This window comes from Gossypium arboreum, chromosome 2 (assembly GCF_025698485.1).
Source record: "Gossypium arboreum isolate Shixiya-1 chromosome 2, ASM2569848v2, whole genome shotgun sequence".
In the NCBI taxonomy this organism is placed as follows: Eukaryota; Viridiplantae; Streptophyta; class Magnoliopsida; order Malvales; family Malvaceae; genus Gossypium; species Gossypium arboreum.
In genome coordinates this window covers 72901669-72921383 of record NC_069071.1, presented here as the reverse complement: position 1 = coordinate 72921383, position 19715 = coordinate 72901669, and the positions used below count along the sequence as shown (strand labels likewise).

General features: G+C 32.3%; 1 protein-coding gene and 1 long non-coding RNA gene across 3 annotated transcripts; both read left to right on the top strand.

The window, feature by feature from the left end:
* The first annotated feature begins 6092 nt into the window (after positions 1–6092).
* On the top strand, positions 6093–9840 carry LOC128283725 (uncharacterized). 2 transcript variants are annotated; one of them, XR_008274135.1, is made up of 5 exons: positions 6093–6312; positions 7531–7679; positions 9383–9489; positions 9579–9646; positions 9768–9840. It is a non-coding gene; the product is annotated as an uncharacterized LOC128283725 (long non-coding RNA). The 2 variants fall into 2 exon arrangements; XR_008274133.1 differs by having other exon boundaries at positions 9200–9489.
* Positions 7689–9189, top strand: LOC128283721 (zinc finger BED domain-containing protein RICESLEEPER 1-like). The gene has a single exon (XM_053021101.1). The coding sequence runs from the start codon at positions 8295–8297 to the stop codon at positions 9162–9164; it is 870 nt and encodes a 289-aa protein (XP_052877061.1). The 5' UTR covers positions 7689–8294; the 3' UTR covers positions 9165–9189.
* Positions 9841–19715: the final 9875 nt, after the last annotated feature.

Below are 19715 nucleotides of genomic sequence, written 5' to 3'. Positions count from 1 at the left end.
CTGGCCACTAGGACACGCATTTGCTTTCAATAATATACCCTCCCATTTTATCTTAAAGGTTACCTGCTGAAGTCCCGTTCATTTTAAAAACATTAAAACATACCTTAGCCTGGACTCGAACCCCAGACCTCCGTCCGCCTTGCGCCCACGCCCATGCTGTTGGCCACTGCACCCAGCTTCCTTCCTTGCTAATATATGGCCACAATAAATTATAAACCTTACCTGTTTCAGTTCTGGCCCACTTTAAAAATAAAACAGGATTCGCTCACATACGGAATCGAACATGCGACCTCTTTAACACACACATACGTTGCTTGTCACTGCACCACAGGCTCTCTTTGTGTCAAACTTCATTCGTAAGTTCCTTTAAGGCCTATTCCAACCGCAACCTGTATACTAAAAAAAAAAACTCACATTTGCGCACGCAGGGAATCGAACCCCTGCTCCCTTCCTACTGCTTAACACGCCTAACCACTAGGCCAGATTCCTCCTTATGTCCAGTTTTAGCCTAACTTATTAATAAACCTTAATGCCCAGATCCCCTAAAGAACAAAAATAATTATTTTACTAGAGTCTTGGATCAATTTTTCCCATACTTTAAATACTTCTAAATTTATTTAAAACTAAAATAATAATAATAATAATAACCATAATATTGAAGATTTCAAATACGATAATATATATATTTTTCCTAATAATAATAATTATAATTTCCATAAATCAATAAAAATAGATACAAGAATTTTTTTAATAATATGTTAATTTAAACACTAAATTAACAACAATAATTTTATAAATATATTTGTCTCTAATAATTATAATGATAATAATTTTCATAAAAATTAAAATATTAGTAATAACATAAATATTTTATCAATATATATATATTTTAAACACTAGTAATATTTAAAACTTCTCAATATTCAGGTTTTCTTCTATCTGAATCCCAGACTCAAAGCCCAACTCTCCTAGGCCCAATTTTTGGGGCGTTACAGATTTCATACTCATTTACATTCAATTCATATCCTAGGCAAAATCACCATTTTACCCTTATACTTTTTATTAATTTCAATTTTGTCTTTAGGCTCGGAAAATGAAATTCATGCAATTTAATCCTTATTTCAAGCTTAACTGAAATTTTCATATAACATTTACAACACATACATTTCACAAAATTTAGAACTTTTCCATAACTTTTACATCTTAACAATTTAGTCCCTAAATCATAATTTCATCAAAATTCTCTTTTTAAAAGTTAATTATCTATCAACAACCTTTCATTTTCTACCATAAATTTCAAAATTTCAGCATATTCATCCATGGAAAAACTTTGATACTTTGATAACTAATTAAGCTTAATTAGTTTCCTTTCTCTCTTCTAGGGTTTCTATGTAAATTTTGGGGAAGAAGATGATATAAATTTATGTTATTTGATATTTATTTTATTTATCATATTTAATTTTTAACTTTCCAATTTCATCATTTTCTTTTTCTATTTTTCATGGATGAATCACCAAAATATCTACTAACTTTTCTTAATGGTATAATTACCATATAAGGACCTCAAGTTTTGAATTCCATAGCTATTTGATACTTATAGCTACTAGAACTCAACTTTTGCATTTTATGCAATTTGGTCCTTTCCCTAATTAAACATATAATCGATAAAATTTTCTTATAAAAATTTTCATATAGCATTCCAATCATAATACGAACCATGTGATAATATTAAAATAAATTTTCTTTTTAACTCAGATTTGTGGTCCCAAAACCAGTATTCCGATTTTAATGAAAACGGGCTGTTACAAAGGGTTTTAGTAAAAATATTAAGTGTAAAAAATAAATTAAAATAAAAAAGTTTAAAATATGAATTTAGTTTGAGTTTGGGTTAAAAATGTCTGTCGAAACCATTTTTTGAAAAACGGGGATCGACTTTAAAACAAAGTGTAGAGTCGCCACCAATCTTTGTTTAGGTGTGATTGGATCACCTAATAAAACATTTTATTACATTTAAGTCAATTTTGGTCTACACGAACTTAAAAATGGGTTCGGGAGCCGATTACGTATGAGGGAGGATTAACACCCTTACTACACCCAAAATTGGTACCAAATTGATTAAGTACTGTCCTTATGTCTAAGATTTAAAGCTATTTTTGAAATATGTTCATTTTAAAACATTTGAATGGCTCAAGTTGGTCGTCAAAATTCTCTTGTTTTAGGAATACAACATCACATCTAGAACGATAGGACACGATCCTTTATTCCTTCGAAACCATGATCAATTCTTGACTTCCAAAAGCTCATACGTTGAAAATTACAAAAAGAAGCCCAATTATTTAGTGCAACGAAAAGTCAAAACCCAGCACGGTAGGGCACGATTGCTCGAATTTCCAAACATTGAACATTACCTTGTTTTAGAATTTAGAAAATACAGATGAAATTTCAAAGGAATATTTGATTATTTTGGACAAACAGAAAATCGAAACCCAGCACGGTAGGGCATGATTCCTTGAATTTCCAAAAATCAAACGTTGCCTGTGTTTTGGGAGATTTTCAAACAAACATTTGTAAAACCGGCTCACAACGCACTTTATTTAGTTCGCATGCGGTACAAAAACAATGAATCCAATAAAACTGGCCCAAATGTGTTGGAGAAGAAAGCATAGTATCAAGCACAAAAGGAATATACATGAACATAACATTACATTGTTGAATGAAAAAGATAATACTTCAGACATGCAATTTAAAATATACAATGATGATAAATTCCCAACATATTCAAGCAATATTAACAACCAACACCGGATACGTACATATATACATTTTTGATATTTGCATAGCAAATTAATAAAATATAAAACAAATTTTTGAATAACAATAAAAGAATTTAAAATAAATGAAGAAAAGAAAATTTCAAATCAGTCCATTTATATAATTTTAACCTAAATTATATGTGCAAAAAAGGTATAACAACGGGCCATGCACGAGAAAATTTAAAATAAAGTATACAGAAAAATAAGTGTAATAACATATGGACAAGTTATCAAATGAATATTATGTAAGAAGAAATTTAAAATAACCGAGATACAAAATAGTTTAAAACAACATGTATTAACTTATTGACAACATACATGAGATGAAAACTTAATAGAGTTAATATATAAAAATAATAATAGATGAAAGTGTTAAAAACAATATATATATATATAGTAAAATAAAGATTTTGAAAGAGATAAATTATATATAAATTTAAAAGAAAACATACATACATGAATAGGTTTAAAAGAAAGTACATAAAATAATATAAAATCATCAACAATATATATAAAAATAATGTACAATAATTCAACAGTGATGATGTAGGAAATATTTACATATATATACACACAAAACAATATACATGAAGAAAAAAACTTAATATAAATAATATATATATAAAAGGATAATAATATAGGAAAATATATGAAACAAACAAAATATATAATACTAAAATTGGATTTTAAACATAAAATTACATAGAGAAGATTTTAAAATAATAATTTATACAATAAAACAATTTAACAATATATAAAAGGAAATTAAAAAAACTAAAACAAAATGAAATTAAAAAGTAGTTCCAAAATAATATGTTAAAATAATAGGTTTAAAAAAATACATAAATAAATAAATAAATAAATAAATCCTCAAGAATATAAAACATAAAATAAACTTAATTGAAATAGAAACAAAATTGAAAGGATAATGTATAAATAAAACAAATCATTAAAGCTGAGCTGAGGATCGAAATAGAATGCGCACAAATTATTGAGGATCAAAATTGAAAATATACTAAATCCCACAACGATGCGTTTAAATATAGGCTAAATTAAAACTGCGTACAAATCTCAGGTAAAAATTAAAACGAAAGAAAATATAAAAAAGGACTCAATCAAACAACAGCGCGGAAACAATAGCGCGGACAGGAAGGACTATTAGCGCAAATATCCCCTCTCCGCATAAACACGCAGATCCTGGGGGCCATCGGGTAGGGTCGAAACGGGTCGCTCTATGCGACGCCGTTTTGAGGCTACTGACGAAGGTCCCAAACGGCGTTGTTTCTCCCCTCTTATAAACACAACAATACCTTCAAAAAAATGAAACAATCAACTCTTAAAAAAATAAAACCCTAGCCCCTTTTATTTCCTCCTCATTCGACCCTAAAACTCCCCTCCTAAGCACCGATCTACTCCTATCAACTGTGATGAACCGATTCGGACTTCAAGGGACGACAATTTTGACCGCGGAATCCCTTCTACGCTCCGATTTCAACGAAGCAGACGGAGTCCATGGCACTTTCGCAAGGTGAGGCTTCTCTTTTTTGTTTTATATTTTCAAATGCAATAACGAAAGACCTCAAACAATAAACTGAAAGAAAAATTAGAGAAATTTCCAGAAACTTAAATCAGAAATCACCTTTAAAAAAACTTTGATGGTTTTCTTTGTATTCTATTTTGTATCCGTAAAAAAAAAACGAATAATACATTGTTCACGGCTTTATAGCCGAAAATCAAAATCAAAATCAAATTTTTCCTATTTTTCTCTGTATTTGCTGTTGTTTTTCTCTCTGCTGTGTTGTCTTTTTGCATTTGTGCGTAGGTACGAAGGTACGGAGCTCGGTTGTCGTACGGTGCTGCGCTGGCGGTGAGGACGAAGGGCTACTTGGTGGCTACTGTGGCGCTTAGCAGAAACCCTAGGGTTCTGAGTGTTTAACGTTTTTGGGCTTGTCGGGCCGTGTAACTTTGGGCTAGGTTTTAGGTTTTTTTAGGCCTTATTGGGTTGATGTAATTGGGTTTTGTAGCTGGACTGAGCTGTTAAGGGACTGTGTAAAGTTGGACTTTATATTTTATTTGGTTTTATTTTTGTTTGAATTCTGATTTGGACCCCGGGCTAAAATTGGGCCTTACAATGTCTATTTCAAATCTAGTCCATTTTCTATGTTTTTAATAAATTATATAATGTTATGTTTATATGTGATATAATTTGTAACGATAGAAATTAAATTTATAATAATATATAATATTATAATATAATTATTTTTAAAAAATTAAAAAAATAATGAGTATGTTTAAAATGATTTAAGGTTGGCGATTTATAATTATGAACAAACTTAGATAAAATTTTAGATTCATATTTCAAACTAAATCAAAGCTCAACAAATATAAAATATATTAATATTATAGTTAAATACAACACAAATCTAACTCAACCCAACCCCATCAACTATACAACAATTCTTTTTTCGAGGAAGAAAAAGTAGTATGTACGTTTACATTTCACGTGTTCCCATGTTAATTACATTATGTCCTTTCCCAAAGGCTTCCAATTTGAAAGCATGCTTGAAACAAGCCTATATAACATTTTTTTTTCTGCCAAATTGGACGATTCTGATATAATTGTTGTTTCTGTAATCTCTTTGTGTATTAACAAAAGAAAAAGCTTAATCTTTACGTCAATATTAAATGATTTGTTATAATATAGAATTGTTAGTGTAGGTTTAAATTTAAAATTAGAATGATTTAAAATTAAGAATAAGTAAAATATTTTAATTCTCTTTAATAAAAAGGAAAAACCATCATGTGAATAGTTAAAATTATCAAGTGAAATTAATTTATTGCTAATTTATGTATAAAAATATATGAAAAAAGTAAAGTTAAAATATGTTTTAAGTCCTTTTACTTTTTATACATTTGAAATTTAGTCTACTTTACTAATTTCAAAATTCATATTCAATTGTTAACATCATTAAAATTCTTCTATTAAATTCACATGTAACATTTTGAAGTAAAAATATACTAAACTGATAGCCATATGATGGAAAATCATCATGTGAATTAGAGGTGTGCATGGGCCAGGCTGCCCAGCCCGGCCCGAAGGCTCGCTCGAAAAATGGGAGGGTTTGGGTAAAAATATAGGCCCGAAAAATGGACTTGGACAAAAAACGAGGCTCGTTTAAAAAATAGGCCGGGCCTCGGGCAAGATTTTTTTGGCCCGGGCTTGGCCCAACCCAATTTTAATATTAAATTATTTTGAATTATTTTTTTATTTTTAATTTTAAAGTAACTTTACTCTTTGTTATTTTCGTTTAGCTGCTGCTACTGCCTTCCTCCTCCTATTTCCATTTCCAAAACCCAAATCCCTAGCTCACCACCACCTTCTAGCTCACCACCACCACCACCTCCACTGTCCAATTGTCCGTTGGCCACCTCCAATTAGCCTCAAGCTCAGCTCAGCAACTTCATCATTTTTGCTTCTTCATTTGCTGTCTTCTTCACGGTAAGCTTCTTCATTTTATCGAATCTTACAAATCATCTATCCTTCCCAACGGTTGACAGTTAGGAACATTCCATATACTTATGTCTTCAGCTGCATATCTTACCTAGAAAACCGATAGTTTATTCCCTCTTTACATTAATGTATCCAAAGTTTTATTTTTAATACATCACATGAATCCCACAATTTTTAGCATGATAAAAGAATATAAAAAAAGGGAAATATGGGTCGTTAGATTGATAAAAGAGCCTGAAAAAAGAGCCTTTCATTTTTACACATCATTGGACTAGAAGCTGCCAAAGGTTTTAAAGACATGGTGAGAGAGATGGCAAACGGAGTTAATTAATACTTACAGTTTTGTGAAGTCCAATTCTTTCAGCTTTCCATTTTCCTTTTTCTTTTTTTTTTTTGATGGAATTGTGGAAGTGATATTTGGAAAACATTGCATTGACAGACAGCTAATTTGGGTTGTCAAAACATGCATCGCCAATTGAATTTAGCCCAACAGGTTTTACATTTTAAATATTACCCCTTATATTAATGAAGAAGATATTCCTTCAATAGAATTTCATTAAAAAAAGAAAAAAAGGAACAAGTTCATGTTACAAATGCATTTGTGATGGTGATAGTACCAGGGATAAAGGATAGACATATTTCCATTTTTAATTTCTTTGTTTTATCTCGATCGGCCGCACTTGTTATTACATCCTCAAAGGGCTTAAACTATATTTCCTGTAGACAATGGTAAAATCGAATCCGTTTTTACCAATTTTACCCTGAATATATGGAATTTTTTTTTAAAGTTAGAGACGGTTTCAGTAAATATATTGATTGGGTTAGTGTCCTCAATTCGATTTTTTTTAAACTTTGGATTGAGATTAGCTAGATGTGTTTTGTATTTTTTTATTGGATGATCCGTGTTTCATACAGTATGAAAATTATTTTGATTTAGTTTATTTTAGGCTTTTTTTTTTGTGTTTTATAATTTCTTGATCTGTTTTTTGGTTGGACTGAACTGATTGGTTGGGGTTTCAATGACTATTTAATTATTACCAAACTATAGTTGATTTTGTTAGGCTTGTGGTAGATATTTAAATAAGATGAAACCATTTGGTCTTAATTATAAATTGCATCATAATTATTAGATATTTTTAGTATGAAAATTAATAATCTTTTGGTTTATTTGGATTTCATGACTTGAGTTTTTATGACTATGGCTAGTTCGAACAGTCTTATACATGTGGACGATGGGTTTAATGAGTATGAAAGTGCTGCCAAACGTCAAAAGTCTACCACTTCAAAGGTGTGGGATGAAATGACAAAGCTTGAATGCGAGAGCAAAAATGAATTAGAGGCACAATGTAATCACTGTAAGACTATCTTCTCTACTAAGTCTTCTAGTGGAACCTCTCATTTAAGACATCATCTAAATAGCTGTTTGAAAAAAGTTAATAAGGACATTAGTCAATACACCATAGCCACTCAACCATCATTAGGAGGTGTTCCATTTAAAAAAAAACTACAAGTTTGATGCTGATGAGTGTCGTAAAGCTATTTCTACTTTTCTTGTATGTGGCAAGCATTCATTTAGGACAGTTCAAGAACCGGGATTTAGATACATGATAAGTATTGCTAGTCCTAATTTCAAGAATATAAGTAGATATACAGCTGCTAGGGATATCCTAATGTATTATGCAAAAGAGAGAGATCGTGTTAAAGAAAAGTTGGTTAAAGCACCTGGTTTAATTTGTCTAACCTCTAATAATTAGAACTCGAAGCATACTAATGATGAATATATTTGCATTACTGCTTATTGGGTTGATGAAAATTGGAAGCTACAAAAGAGAATCATAAGGTTTAGAGCTTTATTTCCTCCGTATGATGGTTTGAACATAGCGGATGAACTTGTTTTATGTTTATCTCAATGGGGTATAGACAAGAAAATTTTTAGCATCACTTTGGATAATGCTTCTTATAATGATGTTATGGTTTCTTGTCTTAAAAATCGTTTTCGTGCAAACCGAGCTATTTTGTGTGATGGTGTTTTTTTTCAAATTAGATGTTGTGCACATATATTGAATCTCATAGTTAAAGCTGGTTTGGAACTTGCTAATGATGTTGTTGGTAAGATTCGAAATGGAATTAAGTACATAAAAAATTCGAGAACTTGTAGGAAAATATTTTATGATGTGGCCGACAAAAGTTTTCATTTGAATGTGACCAAAAAGTTGCGTCTAGATGTCTGTGTGAGATGGAATTCTACTTATTTGATGCTTGAATCTTCTCTTTACTATAAAGATGTGCTAGATTATTGGGGCCAACGAGATAAAGATTATCAAATATTTGCACTTTCTAACGAGGAGTGGAGAAACGTTGCTATTCTTTGCAAATTTTTGAAAGTCTTTTATGATGTGACTTGTGTTTTTTCTGGTTCTAATTATCCAACGGCTAATCTTTATTTTAGAGGGGTTTGGAAGGTTCACAAGGTCTTGCTTGATACAGTTAAAGGTCCTTATTTGTTTTTAACTCCAATGGTTAAGCAAATGCAAGAGAAATTTAATAAATATTGGGCTGAGTATTCGTTGATATTGTCATGTGCTGCAATTTTAGATCCTCGTTACAAGTTGAATTATGTGCAGTATTGGTTTACTACAATCTATGGTCTTCATGCTTCAGATTTTGTTGAAACCATTCTTAGCAATCTTAGACTCTTGTTTGACGAGTATGTTAAGAAATCCAAATCCACGTTTTCCTCTTTGGCTGAGAGTTCTAATGTTTCGGATAAAAATCCTGTTGATTCTAGTTTGGATGAACACAATGTTAATAGTGTTGATTTTGGGGGAGATTTTGATTAGAGTGATGATTATAAACGATATTTAAATGAATCTAGCACTAGGAGTGAAAAGTCACAGTTGGACATTTATTTGGAAGAACCGGAGCTTGAGTTGAATAGTCAAATAGATGTTTTGGATTATTGGAGCAAAAGTTCAGTTCGATATAATGAGCTTTCATTATTAGCTCGTGATCTTTTGGCAATTCCAATATCAACTGTACCTTTCGAATTGGCTTTTAGCATGGGTAAGAAAGTTATCACACCTTTAAGGAGTTCACTTAAGCCAAAAACGGTTCAAGCCGTTATTTGCTTGGATGATTAGATGCGAGCTAAGGGATTTTCAACAGGTAATTATTATTCTCATTTTATTGTTGTAATTTTATATTATTTTTTTACCAATTTGATTATCTAATTATTTATTCTTATTTCATGTTAGAAATTGGTTCCAAGAATGATGATAACGATGAGGACGATGAGGACGATGTTTCTTCGATTGCTTTTTAGGTTATCTTCCTTTGTAATTGTTGACAATTTAATTTAGCTTACAATTTATATTGTGTTATAAAATTAAATATGTTGATTGGTTAATGTAGAGATATTTTAGTTGTTTGATTATATTTTGCAGGTTTTTGGTGTTGTTGGCGATGCTGTTTTTTGTGCTATTTTGTTGCTATTTGGTCTTTTTTTGATGTTTGTTTTTCTTTTTTTCTCACTTTTTTTTGTTGTGTTTTATTATTTTTTTGCAACTATTTATTATGTTATCTATTGTCGTTTTTAATATTGTTTTGATATTGTAAAACTTTTGTTTTGTTATTAATTTGGTTATTATTTTAGTTCTAATTTGTTTCAATTTTAATATAACTACTTTTTATTATATTTTCAATTTATGTATTATTTTAAGAATTGTTTTAGTCTTATTTTTTATTTGTTATTTGTTTTAATATTTGTTTTATGTTTTTAAATGTATTTGATTTATTATATTTTAAAGTTTTTTATTTAATAAAAAAAGTAAAAAAAAATTAATATGGCCGGGCTGGGCTTGGCCCTACCAATTTTTTCCCTGGCCAGGCTTGGACAAATTTCCAGGCCCATATTTCAGGCTGAGTTAGGCTAAAATTTTTTGTGGGCCCGGCCCGAACCCGACCCATGACACCTCTAATGTGAATGGTTAAAAATTATTTAGTGAAATTAATTTATTGCTAATTCAGGTATAAAGATGCATGGAAAAAAATAAGGTTATGCTTCAAGTCTCATTATTCTTTGTTCTTTGTACTGTTGAAATTTAGTCTCTATTTTATTGATTTCAAAATTTAAGTCATATTACTAACACCGTTAAAATGCTTTTGTTCAATTTACAGATGTAACGTTTTGAAGTAAAAAACATTCTCAAGTAATAATCATATAATGAAAAAAATGACTATCTAATAAACTTGAATTTAATAGAAATGTAACGACCCAATTTCAGTATTGTAAAAAATTATGATTTTGGGACTTCATTTCTATAAATCGAGTTCGTAAATATTAAATAGATATATTTACGAAGTTATGATATAGATGAATTAAAATTTGGATAGTCAATTTAGCCGAAATTATGATTAATCAAGGCTTAGGGACTAAATTGTAAAATCCAATCGCTATAGGTTTTAATCGACAAAAGACTTAGGGACTAAAATAGCAATTAACCAAAGGTTTAAAATGTCAATTAAACCATTTTCAATTATGTGATAGTGGACGATGATGAGAAATTCCAGTAAGTTTGATTAAAATATTAATTAAGTTAGAAAACATGATTAAATTAATTAATTTGAGTTAATTAATAATTAATTGAAATATAAAAGTAAAAAATAAGTGGGCTAACATCATCTTCTTCCTAATTCACACTCCACCATAAAGGCAAATTGGATGCAAGCTTTCAAACCCTTGTGACTTTTGAGCTTTGATTAGGTATGAAATTTAAGTCTTTTTCTTGTAATATTTATAGATTTGAGGTGATGAGAATTTGATTTAGTTAGCTTATGTATCAATTTGTAAAAATGTTAGAGTTTTAGAAAGTTTTCATTGTTGATTTCTTGAAGAATTAGGAGTGAAATTGATAGAAATTAAGTTTAGTTAATGAAACTAACTAAATTGTAAAGCTTAATTATTGATTTTGTACATTAGGGACCAAATTGAATAAAATGAAAAAATGCCATGAAATTTTGGTAGGAATAGAAAGTAGAGGGTTTCTAATGATTATATGTGAAATTAGATTTTAATCTGAGGCTAGAAATTGAAAGATATGCTTGTCATGAGTTCAGGGACTAAATTGAATAAATTGTAAAATATGCATTGGTAATTGGGTGTGATTTGGTTGGAGTGATGTGGGACCCCCAATTTGTATTTCAATGATTCGAGATTAATTTATTTGTTGCATATTCATGGCATCTTTCATTATATGATATTGACATAAGTTTTCAATGGTTGTTTGAATTGAATTGATATGGTTAAGATTAAATATCGAGACAATGACTAAATTGAATATAATAAAAATAATATGATTTAATGGATATATGATATTTAGTATAATTGAGTATACATGTATAACATGAATATATGTGCTTGGAAAATGAATTGGATTATGGTTGTGAATGTGATTGAGAGCATGTATTGAATTGAATTGTATGATGGTATTGAATGTTGAAACTGTGTATTGGTTGAATTTAGGAAAAAATGAGTACGATACAAAATGTTGAATGGTAAGCAATGTATGAAATAAAGTGATTATGGGACTGAAATGTGATATATGGTTACAATGTATATTGATTTGGTATTACTCTAATAATAGTACCATGTACCGTCGAATTAGTTGGGATGCCTTAGGTTAAAAACCATCACTACCGGGCCATCCAGGATGGTAGGATATGTCTATAGCAAAAACTATCATTGTTGGGATACCCGGGATGGTAGGATAAGTAAATTGTGAAAACCATCATTCTCGAGCCATCCGAGATGGCAGTATATTGAAATAGAAAGCTATCGTTGTCAGGCCATTCCAGATGGTAGCATATTGGAAAAGAAAACCATCGTTGTCAGCCCATCCGAGATGGTAGAATATTAAAATAGATTAAATTATCATTGTTGGGCCATCCGAAATGGTAATATATTGTAGAAGGCAAACTACCGTAGCTGGGCCACAGGGGATGACAAGAGTAGTATAAAACTACTATATGAATAGGTTGAAAATGAGCCTTAGGGGCCAAACAAATACGAATGAGTCAATAGACTCTAGAAAATGATTGAATGGTGGGTTGAATGACATATTGATGTTAAATGAGAATGAAATTGAATATATTGAAATTGGAAATGGTTTAAAGGTAGGTAGTTGATAGGTAACTTGAATTGATTTTACTATTGTTATGGTATGCTCAAATGTGAATACATAAATAGAATTATTTAGCATCATAGAACATGTTTTGATTAGTCATTGATATTATATACCTTGTGACAATTTACTAATGCATATGTTATTTTATCTCATGTTATGGAATTATCACTGAGCGTTTTCACTTAGTGTACAGTTTGTTTTTCTCCGTGCGCAAGTATAATAAATTCTTGAGAGTGCGATCAGTAGATCCAACATCCATGAGGCAATCCCTTACTTAGCAAAGTTTGTATAAATCTGTCTTGTTTTAAGCATGACATGTACCTAGGCCTAGTCGATTTTTGGTTTAAGATGTGATCATGTGAACTATTGGAGTTGGAATTGGTATTTGAAATGGCCACATGTTAAAATATATGAAATTGAGAATTTTATAATATCAGGCTAGGCATAACTTGTGGTATAAAACACCCCTAACCTGTCTCCGTCGCTAGAATAGGGTTGGAATAGGGTTACAGGATATTACAACGATTAACATATCTGATAATATTTAAACAAAATTCAAAAATCAATTTAAATATCATAAATCAATGTCTAATAAATAATCATGACATTCATACAAAAACAACCTTAAATCGAGCTTTTGGGACCTCAAAAATAGTTTGAAAACAAATAGGGACTAATCTAAAACAAAACAAAAATGTAGAAAAAATTAAAAATTGGGGTCACACGGCTGTGCGACAAAGGCCAGCCCGTTGGGCTACCCCACACACATGTGTTGCTACTCTACACGCCTGTGTGCTGAGACCGTGTAATTGATTGTGATCGTTTGAAAAATCCTACACCTAAAATTAATAAGACATATGGTCATGTGTGGCATACGATCATGTGACAGCCCGTGTCTCAGGCTGTGTGCACCCAAAATGACCCCTAATGCAAACCATTCAACATCCATTTCTTGAACACCAAACCAAACCTTTTCCAATCACTTTCACATGGTTAAAACACATTCAAACATACCTAAAACATGCCAAAATCATTCATCCTATGTGCCTAACCAATATGCCATCACTTGGCACCACAATTCAAACATTGAAACATAATCCATTTAAGTACAACTACTCAAGATTTCATACTTCTTCAACTATCAAATATACCTTATTTATTATGACCAAAATTGTAACATCTTGAATTAGGGCCTAGCCAGAATAGTGGTTTTGGGGCCACAAATCTGATGTTAAAATAGTTATTTTATGATCATTATGAAGTCTAGGATATGAAAATAAGCATGTGTTAAAGTTTCATGAAGTAATTCTATGTGTAAGGTGTTCAATTGGAAATTAAGGACCAAATTGAATAAATTGCAAAACTTGGATTCTAGAAGCAATTTGTATGAATTTTCTTTGGAATATTAATTAGAGGTCCTTAAAGAGTAATTTTCCCAATTTCTAAGTTTTTGGACAAAAATGAGCATACATGGAAAATTTGGAAAGGTTAGTAAGGAAGGGCTTTTTGGTCATTTGGTTAATTAATGAAATAAAAAGGGAAAATCAAGCAAAAATTCACTCATTTTCTTCCCCATGCTGCAGAATTTGAAGGAGTCTCCATAGCTAGGGTTTTCCAACATTTCAAGCTCAATAGTAAGTGTTCCCTAGCCCCGTTTTTAATGTTCTTCGTATTTTTGAAACCCTCGTAACGTGCTCTATCCATTTTTACCCATACTTCAAGCTAGGGTTCATGTTAGAAATTTGACCCATGCATGAGATGGTTTTTCTTTGATAATTTATGGAGGATTATGAAAGTTAGATATTAGATAAACATCTTTTGCTAGGTGATTTTTCATGGAAACACCAAAAAGGGACCTAATTGAAAAAGGTATAAAATGTGGGGTAGAAATGTGAAATAGAGGAAAATGTGGGCTAGTATGAGCTTATAATACATTCGGCTAGGCTTGGGTAGCCAAGAAATTACATGCATTTCATTATATGAGACTTAGAACTAAATTGTAAATATTGTGAAAAGTTATGGGCAAAATGGTCATTTTTCCCTAGGGTGAGTTTTAGGCCTAAAACGAATAATGTGATGTATTAATAATCTAATTTTATTGATATAGTCCCCGAGGAAACAATTCTGAAGGTCAATCGTGGAAAATGAAAGGTTTCAAAATAACCAAAATACGAAACCGAAGCCATTACCAAGTAAGTTCGTATAACCCGAAGTAAACTCTTAATATACTTAAACATGCGTGTTCTTGAATGTATGAAAATTTATAAATTCATTGCATGATAATTTATGAATGTGCTTGTGTAAAGGAAAAATGATAAATGTCCCGGTTGAAATAGAAAAGGGAATCCGATGGATAAATTATGGCTTACATGACATGAGATCCTGCATGTGTTGCAGAAAAGGATTTAGCCCAGACGAGTAATTTGATGATCTCAAAAGAGAAAGGACCTAGCCTGGACGGATGTTCCTTGAGTGATCGAGCCTCCTGAAGAATATGGGTGCATTAAGGATTTAGCCCAGACGGGTAATCAAATTGAAGACTGAATTTAGCCTAGACTGGCAATTCAGATCTGAGCTTATGGGAGCAATTGTTGTAGAAAGGGATTTAGCCTGGACTGGTAATCCCGACATTGCTCTATGAGTTAATACTATGGGGATTTAGCTTGGACTGGTAATCCCGCCGTAAGATATAAGGTTCACGGGAGTGTGTACTAGAGGTGATCACTTGTATAACTTGACGATAATGAGGCTACCCATCGAGATTTTCGAGAAATTCAACTGGATTAACAAGAGAAATAGAAATGGAAATATTAAATTGATGAGCTCATCTAAGACTAATGACATGATGTATTGTTATGAGACTAACTTGATGATTGACTGCATGTGATAGGGAAACTATTTCATGCTTGTTGGAATTAATGCTTACTATGGTTGTATTCTAATTAATCTGTAAGTTTATTTTCCAGTTATCTGGACTTACTAATCATATAAATGCTTACCCCTTTTTCTCCTTTCCCTGTCTTACAGAGCTCGTGGACTCGTGAAGATTGGAAGATAGTTGGAGAATCAACACACTATCGACTTGTCCTGCTGTGATATATAGATACTTCCATTTTGTTTAATGGCATGTATAGGATTTTTGGTTATTTTGTTATATGTGTCATTTGGCTAGCCAATGTAATGGCCTAAATGGTATACTTATTCTTTTGTATAGGGTCATGAGATATGACTCATATTGATGTAGGTAGTAAACCTACCAATGATGCATGTTTATGTTTAAATGTTTCATGAGATATGATGATGAGGTTTATCATGACTGGATGATTGAAATGGAACCTAATAATTTGAAAGTGGACATAGTATATAATGGTATATGGTTATAATATAGCCTAAGGGTAAAAAGTAAAATGTGCTATGTTAATCCCTAACACGAAAAGGATAATTTAGCATTTACTAAATCGATGAGATTAGGTTAACATGCAATGAGTCATGTCAAGGTTGTTTAAGAGTATAATTAGGCCATGTTAAATACCATTGAAGTCTCTAAGTGTGTATGGATGATAGAGGGTGACTAAGGACTTGGAAAATAGCCTTAAAAAGGTCCACACAGGTAGACACATGGACATGTGTCTCGGCCGTGTGTGACACATGGTCAGCCCCATGGACATGTTGCCCGGTAGTGTGTCCCCTGCACTTAAAATTTTAGGTCAGTTTGCATGGTAGTAAACAGACAGGTAGAGACATGGCCGTGTGTCTCAACCGTGTGGAGGACACAGCCTAGCACACATGCGTGTACCTTGGCCGTGTGCCTCAAAATGAATGATGACGTCATAAACAGAATGTCTGGGTTTTTAGACACGGGCGATGACACGGGCTTGTCTAGGCCGTGTGAGGGACACAGACCAGGAACACGAGCGTATGCTTGAACGTGTGAAAACCCCTGTAGGTTCGAATTGAAAAATAAATCCAAATAATCCAACACGGGTGAGGGACACGGGCGTGTCCCTAAGCACACGGGCGTGTGAGGTATAACCCTAGTAATTTTTCTAAAATTTTCTTTAATTCTTGGTTTAGTCCCATATCGCTTTTAATCTATGTTTTGGACCTTGTAGGCCCATAATCGGGACACTATGATGTTGTTTAGTTGATTTTAAATTAGAATGAAATTTTATAACCTGTAATTTTTGAAAATGTCCAAGTATATATCTAGTAACGCCTCGTACTTTGTCTTAGTCTCGGGTACGGGTAAGGGGAGTTACAAAAATCATCAACCAAGATCTACCATGTTACCTAAGCATTTGTACCAATTCAATCATTCCATTCACATTCAATCTTACCATATTTCAAACACTTCCAAGAAGCACACACCAAACAACTAAAGACATACATATATGAACATATATAAGCCAAATCCAAAGATATATACACATATATGCTTAAACTAAGTTTAAATAATATTATTATAGTAAAAGAACTTAAATGCTCCTAGAACATGTCACTTATAACCTAAATAAAAAAATAATCACATTTTATATCGAATTGTTGAACGGATAGTGGTATCTCCAAAAGTAATCCAATCGACAACTCGAATCCAATGATCTACAAAGAAGAAAAAACCAAAATGAGGTAAGCTTACATAAAGCTTTGTAAGTTCATGATAAACTTAAACTTTGACTTACCGAAAAAGGGTGTAATAAAACATATTACAAGATAATTCAAAATCCTAATCATGAGTCAGTTAATTTCCTATACACATCACAAGTCTCACAAGATTAGTGAGTTCATATATAAAACATGTAATTTTATCATGTCATCAAACATATACCTAAAAACACATTTGGTACATACACCATCACATATTAATTTAACATTTAACATCTTTATTTCAAGTATGTATTTCAAACATCCCTTTTTCATATATCTATATTCCTAAAAATATTTCGTGTAAACACTTCATATATTTGTTTCATGTAACACCCCTTACCCGTACCCGAGATCGGGACAAGGTATGAGGCATTACCGTACATAGATAGGGCATTTTGAAAACACATTGGTCATCAAATTTCATTCCAATTAAAACCAATCAAACAAAATCATATTGTCTTTATTATGGACCTATAAGGTCCAAAACATACATTAAAAACAATCCGGAACTAATCCGAGAACTTAAGAGAATTCTAAGAAAATTTCTAGGGTTGAGCCCTACACACCCGTGTGGAGGCAATGCACATGCTTGTGCGCATTGGGACACGCCCGTGTCCCTTAGCCTTGTGGGATTTCTAAAAATTATTTTTCATTTTGAACCTATAGGGGTTTTCACATGGCCGAGCACACACCTGTGTCCTTGGCCCGTGTCCCTCACACATCCTAGACACGCCCGTGTCCAAAAACCTGAACATTTTGTTTATGATGTCATCACTTATTTAGGGTCACACGGCCATGGCACACGCTGTGTGCTAGGCCGTGTCCTTCACACAGTTGAGACATATGGCCGTGTCTCTACCCGTGTGTTTACTACCATGCAAACTGACTTAGAAATTTTAGGTGCAGGGACACATGGCTGTTCAACACTCCCAAGGTGCTGGCCGTGTGTGACACATGCCCGTGTGTCTACTCGTGTGGACCTTTTTGGAGGCTATTTTCCAAGCCGTTGGTCACCCTCAATCACTCATACATTCAAACACACTTTACAACATGCAACATGACATATATATACACTCAAACATTCCACACCATGGCACTCTCACATCTTCATAATGTCATCTTATTGAACCCTCATTTGTTACACCATTTAGAGGCATTCCACACCCATTTCATGCATTATTAAACTTGTTACCATAACCTCAAATTGTGTATTCATGCACATAGTCATTTTAAGTCATTAGGTCATCCTTTAACCTTTAGCACTTAATCCACACTTTACCATACATTCATCAATCAACAACATACCACATCATTATCATGAATTCACCAAGCAATAAAATATCCTACCATCAAGACACTAACACATGCATGCATGGGTAATTAGATTACAACCGCAATGATCAAATATGAGCCATATCACATGGCCATTACAAAAGAATCATCATCATCATCATAGGCCTTCACAAATTAGTCAAATAACATGACACATATCACAAAATAACCAAGTTCCTATACATGCCATACTCAAAATAATATTTTCACTATACCCAACAGTCTTTTGATAGTGTGATCGAATACTCCGACAACTTCCAATCCCCTGCTAGCTTGGTGAAACTACAAAGGATGGAAAGAGAGAAGAGTAAGCATTAAAGCTTAGTAAGTCCATATACAAATAATATGTAAAAGTAATAAAAAATCAACATGTAAAAACATGGTAACATATACATAAAAAATTTTCTCCATTCAAACCTTTTTTCTTACTCATCAGATGCTCATACATACTTGCGTATCTTAAATCAATCTTTATCAAAACATTACTCATAGGTTTAGCGTATGTACCTATACTCATCGTAGAGTATCGATAACCATACCTCTTTCATATGCCCTCTGCGAGACTTTCAATACAATCGTTACATTATCCGTTGAACACTCGGAATACTATTGGATATACGGAAACCTTGCATATAAGTGCCACATATACAAGCGTAGCCGAAGCTACCACATAACATGTAACACATCCATCATGAACTCAGACCTCTCAACGACCTCAATTGTTACATGAATCGCATCCATCATGAACTCGGACCTCTCAACGAGCTCGGATGCTTGCATCCATAATGAACTCAGACCTCTCAACGAGCTCGGATGCTACATACCTCACAAACTTGGACCACTCAACGAGTTCAGACTTCTTAGTTCCTAGTGACATGTCACTTGTAGCCTAAACTATTCCTAAGGTTCAAATGGGATTTTCCTCACTTGCATATAGTATCTCCATCGTACTTGCTCGTAACGTCGTGGTTAACGACCATGATAACATTAATGTTTTCATAACAATCAATAGGCATATAACTCATAATTACAATAAAACATTTATCACATCATATTAAAGCATTAAAACATACTACAATACCACATTATTTGCACATGTACTTACCTCGGTACAAAATGATGATAATCGAGCCTAGTTGTTGTATACTTTACTCTTTCCTCGATCAAGTCCTGATTCACGTTTTTCTTGATCTATAATGCCATATTTAAATTATTTATTATTCACATTATTCA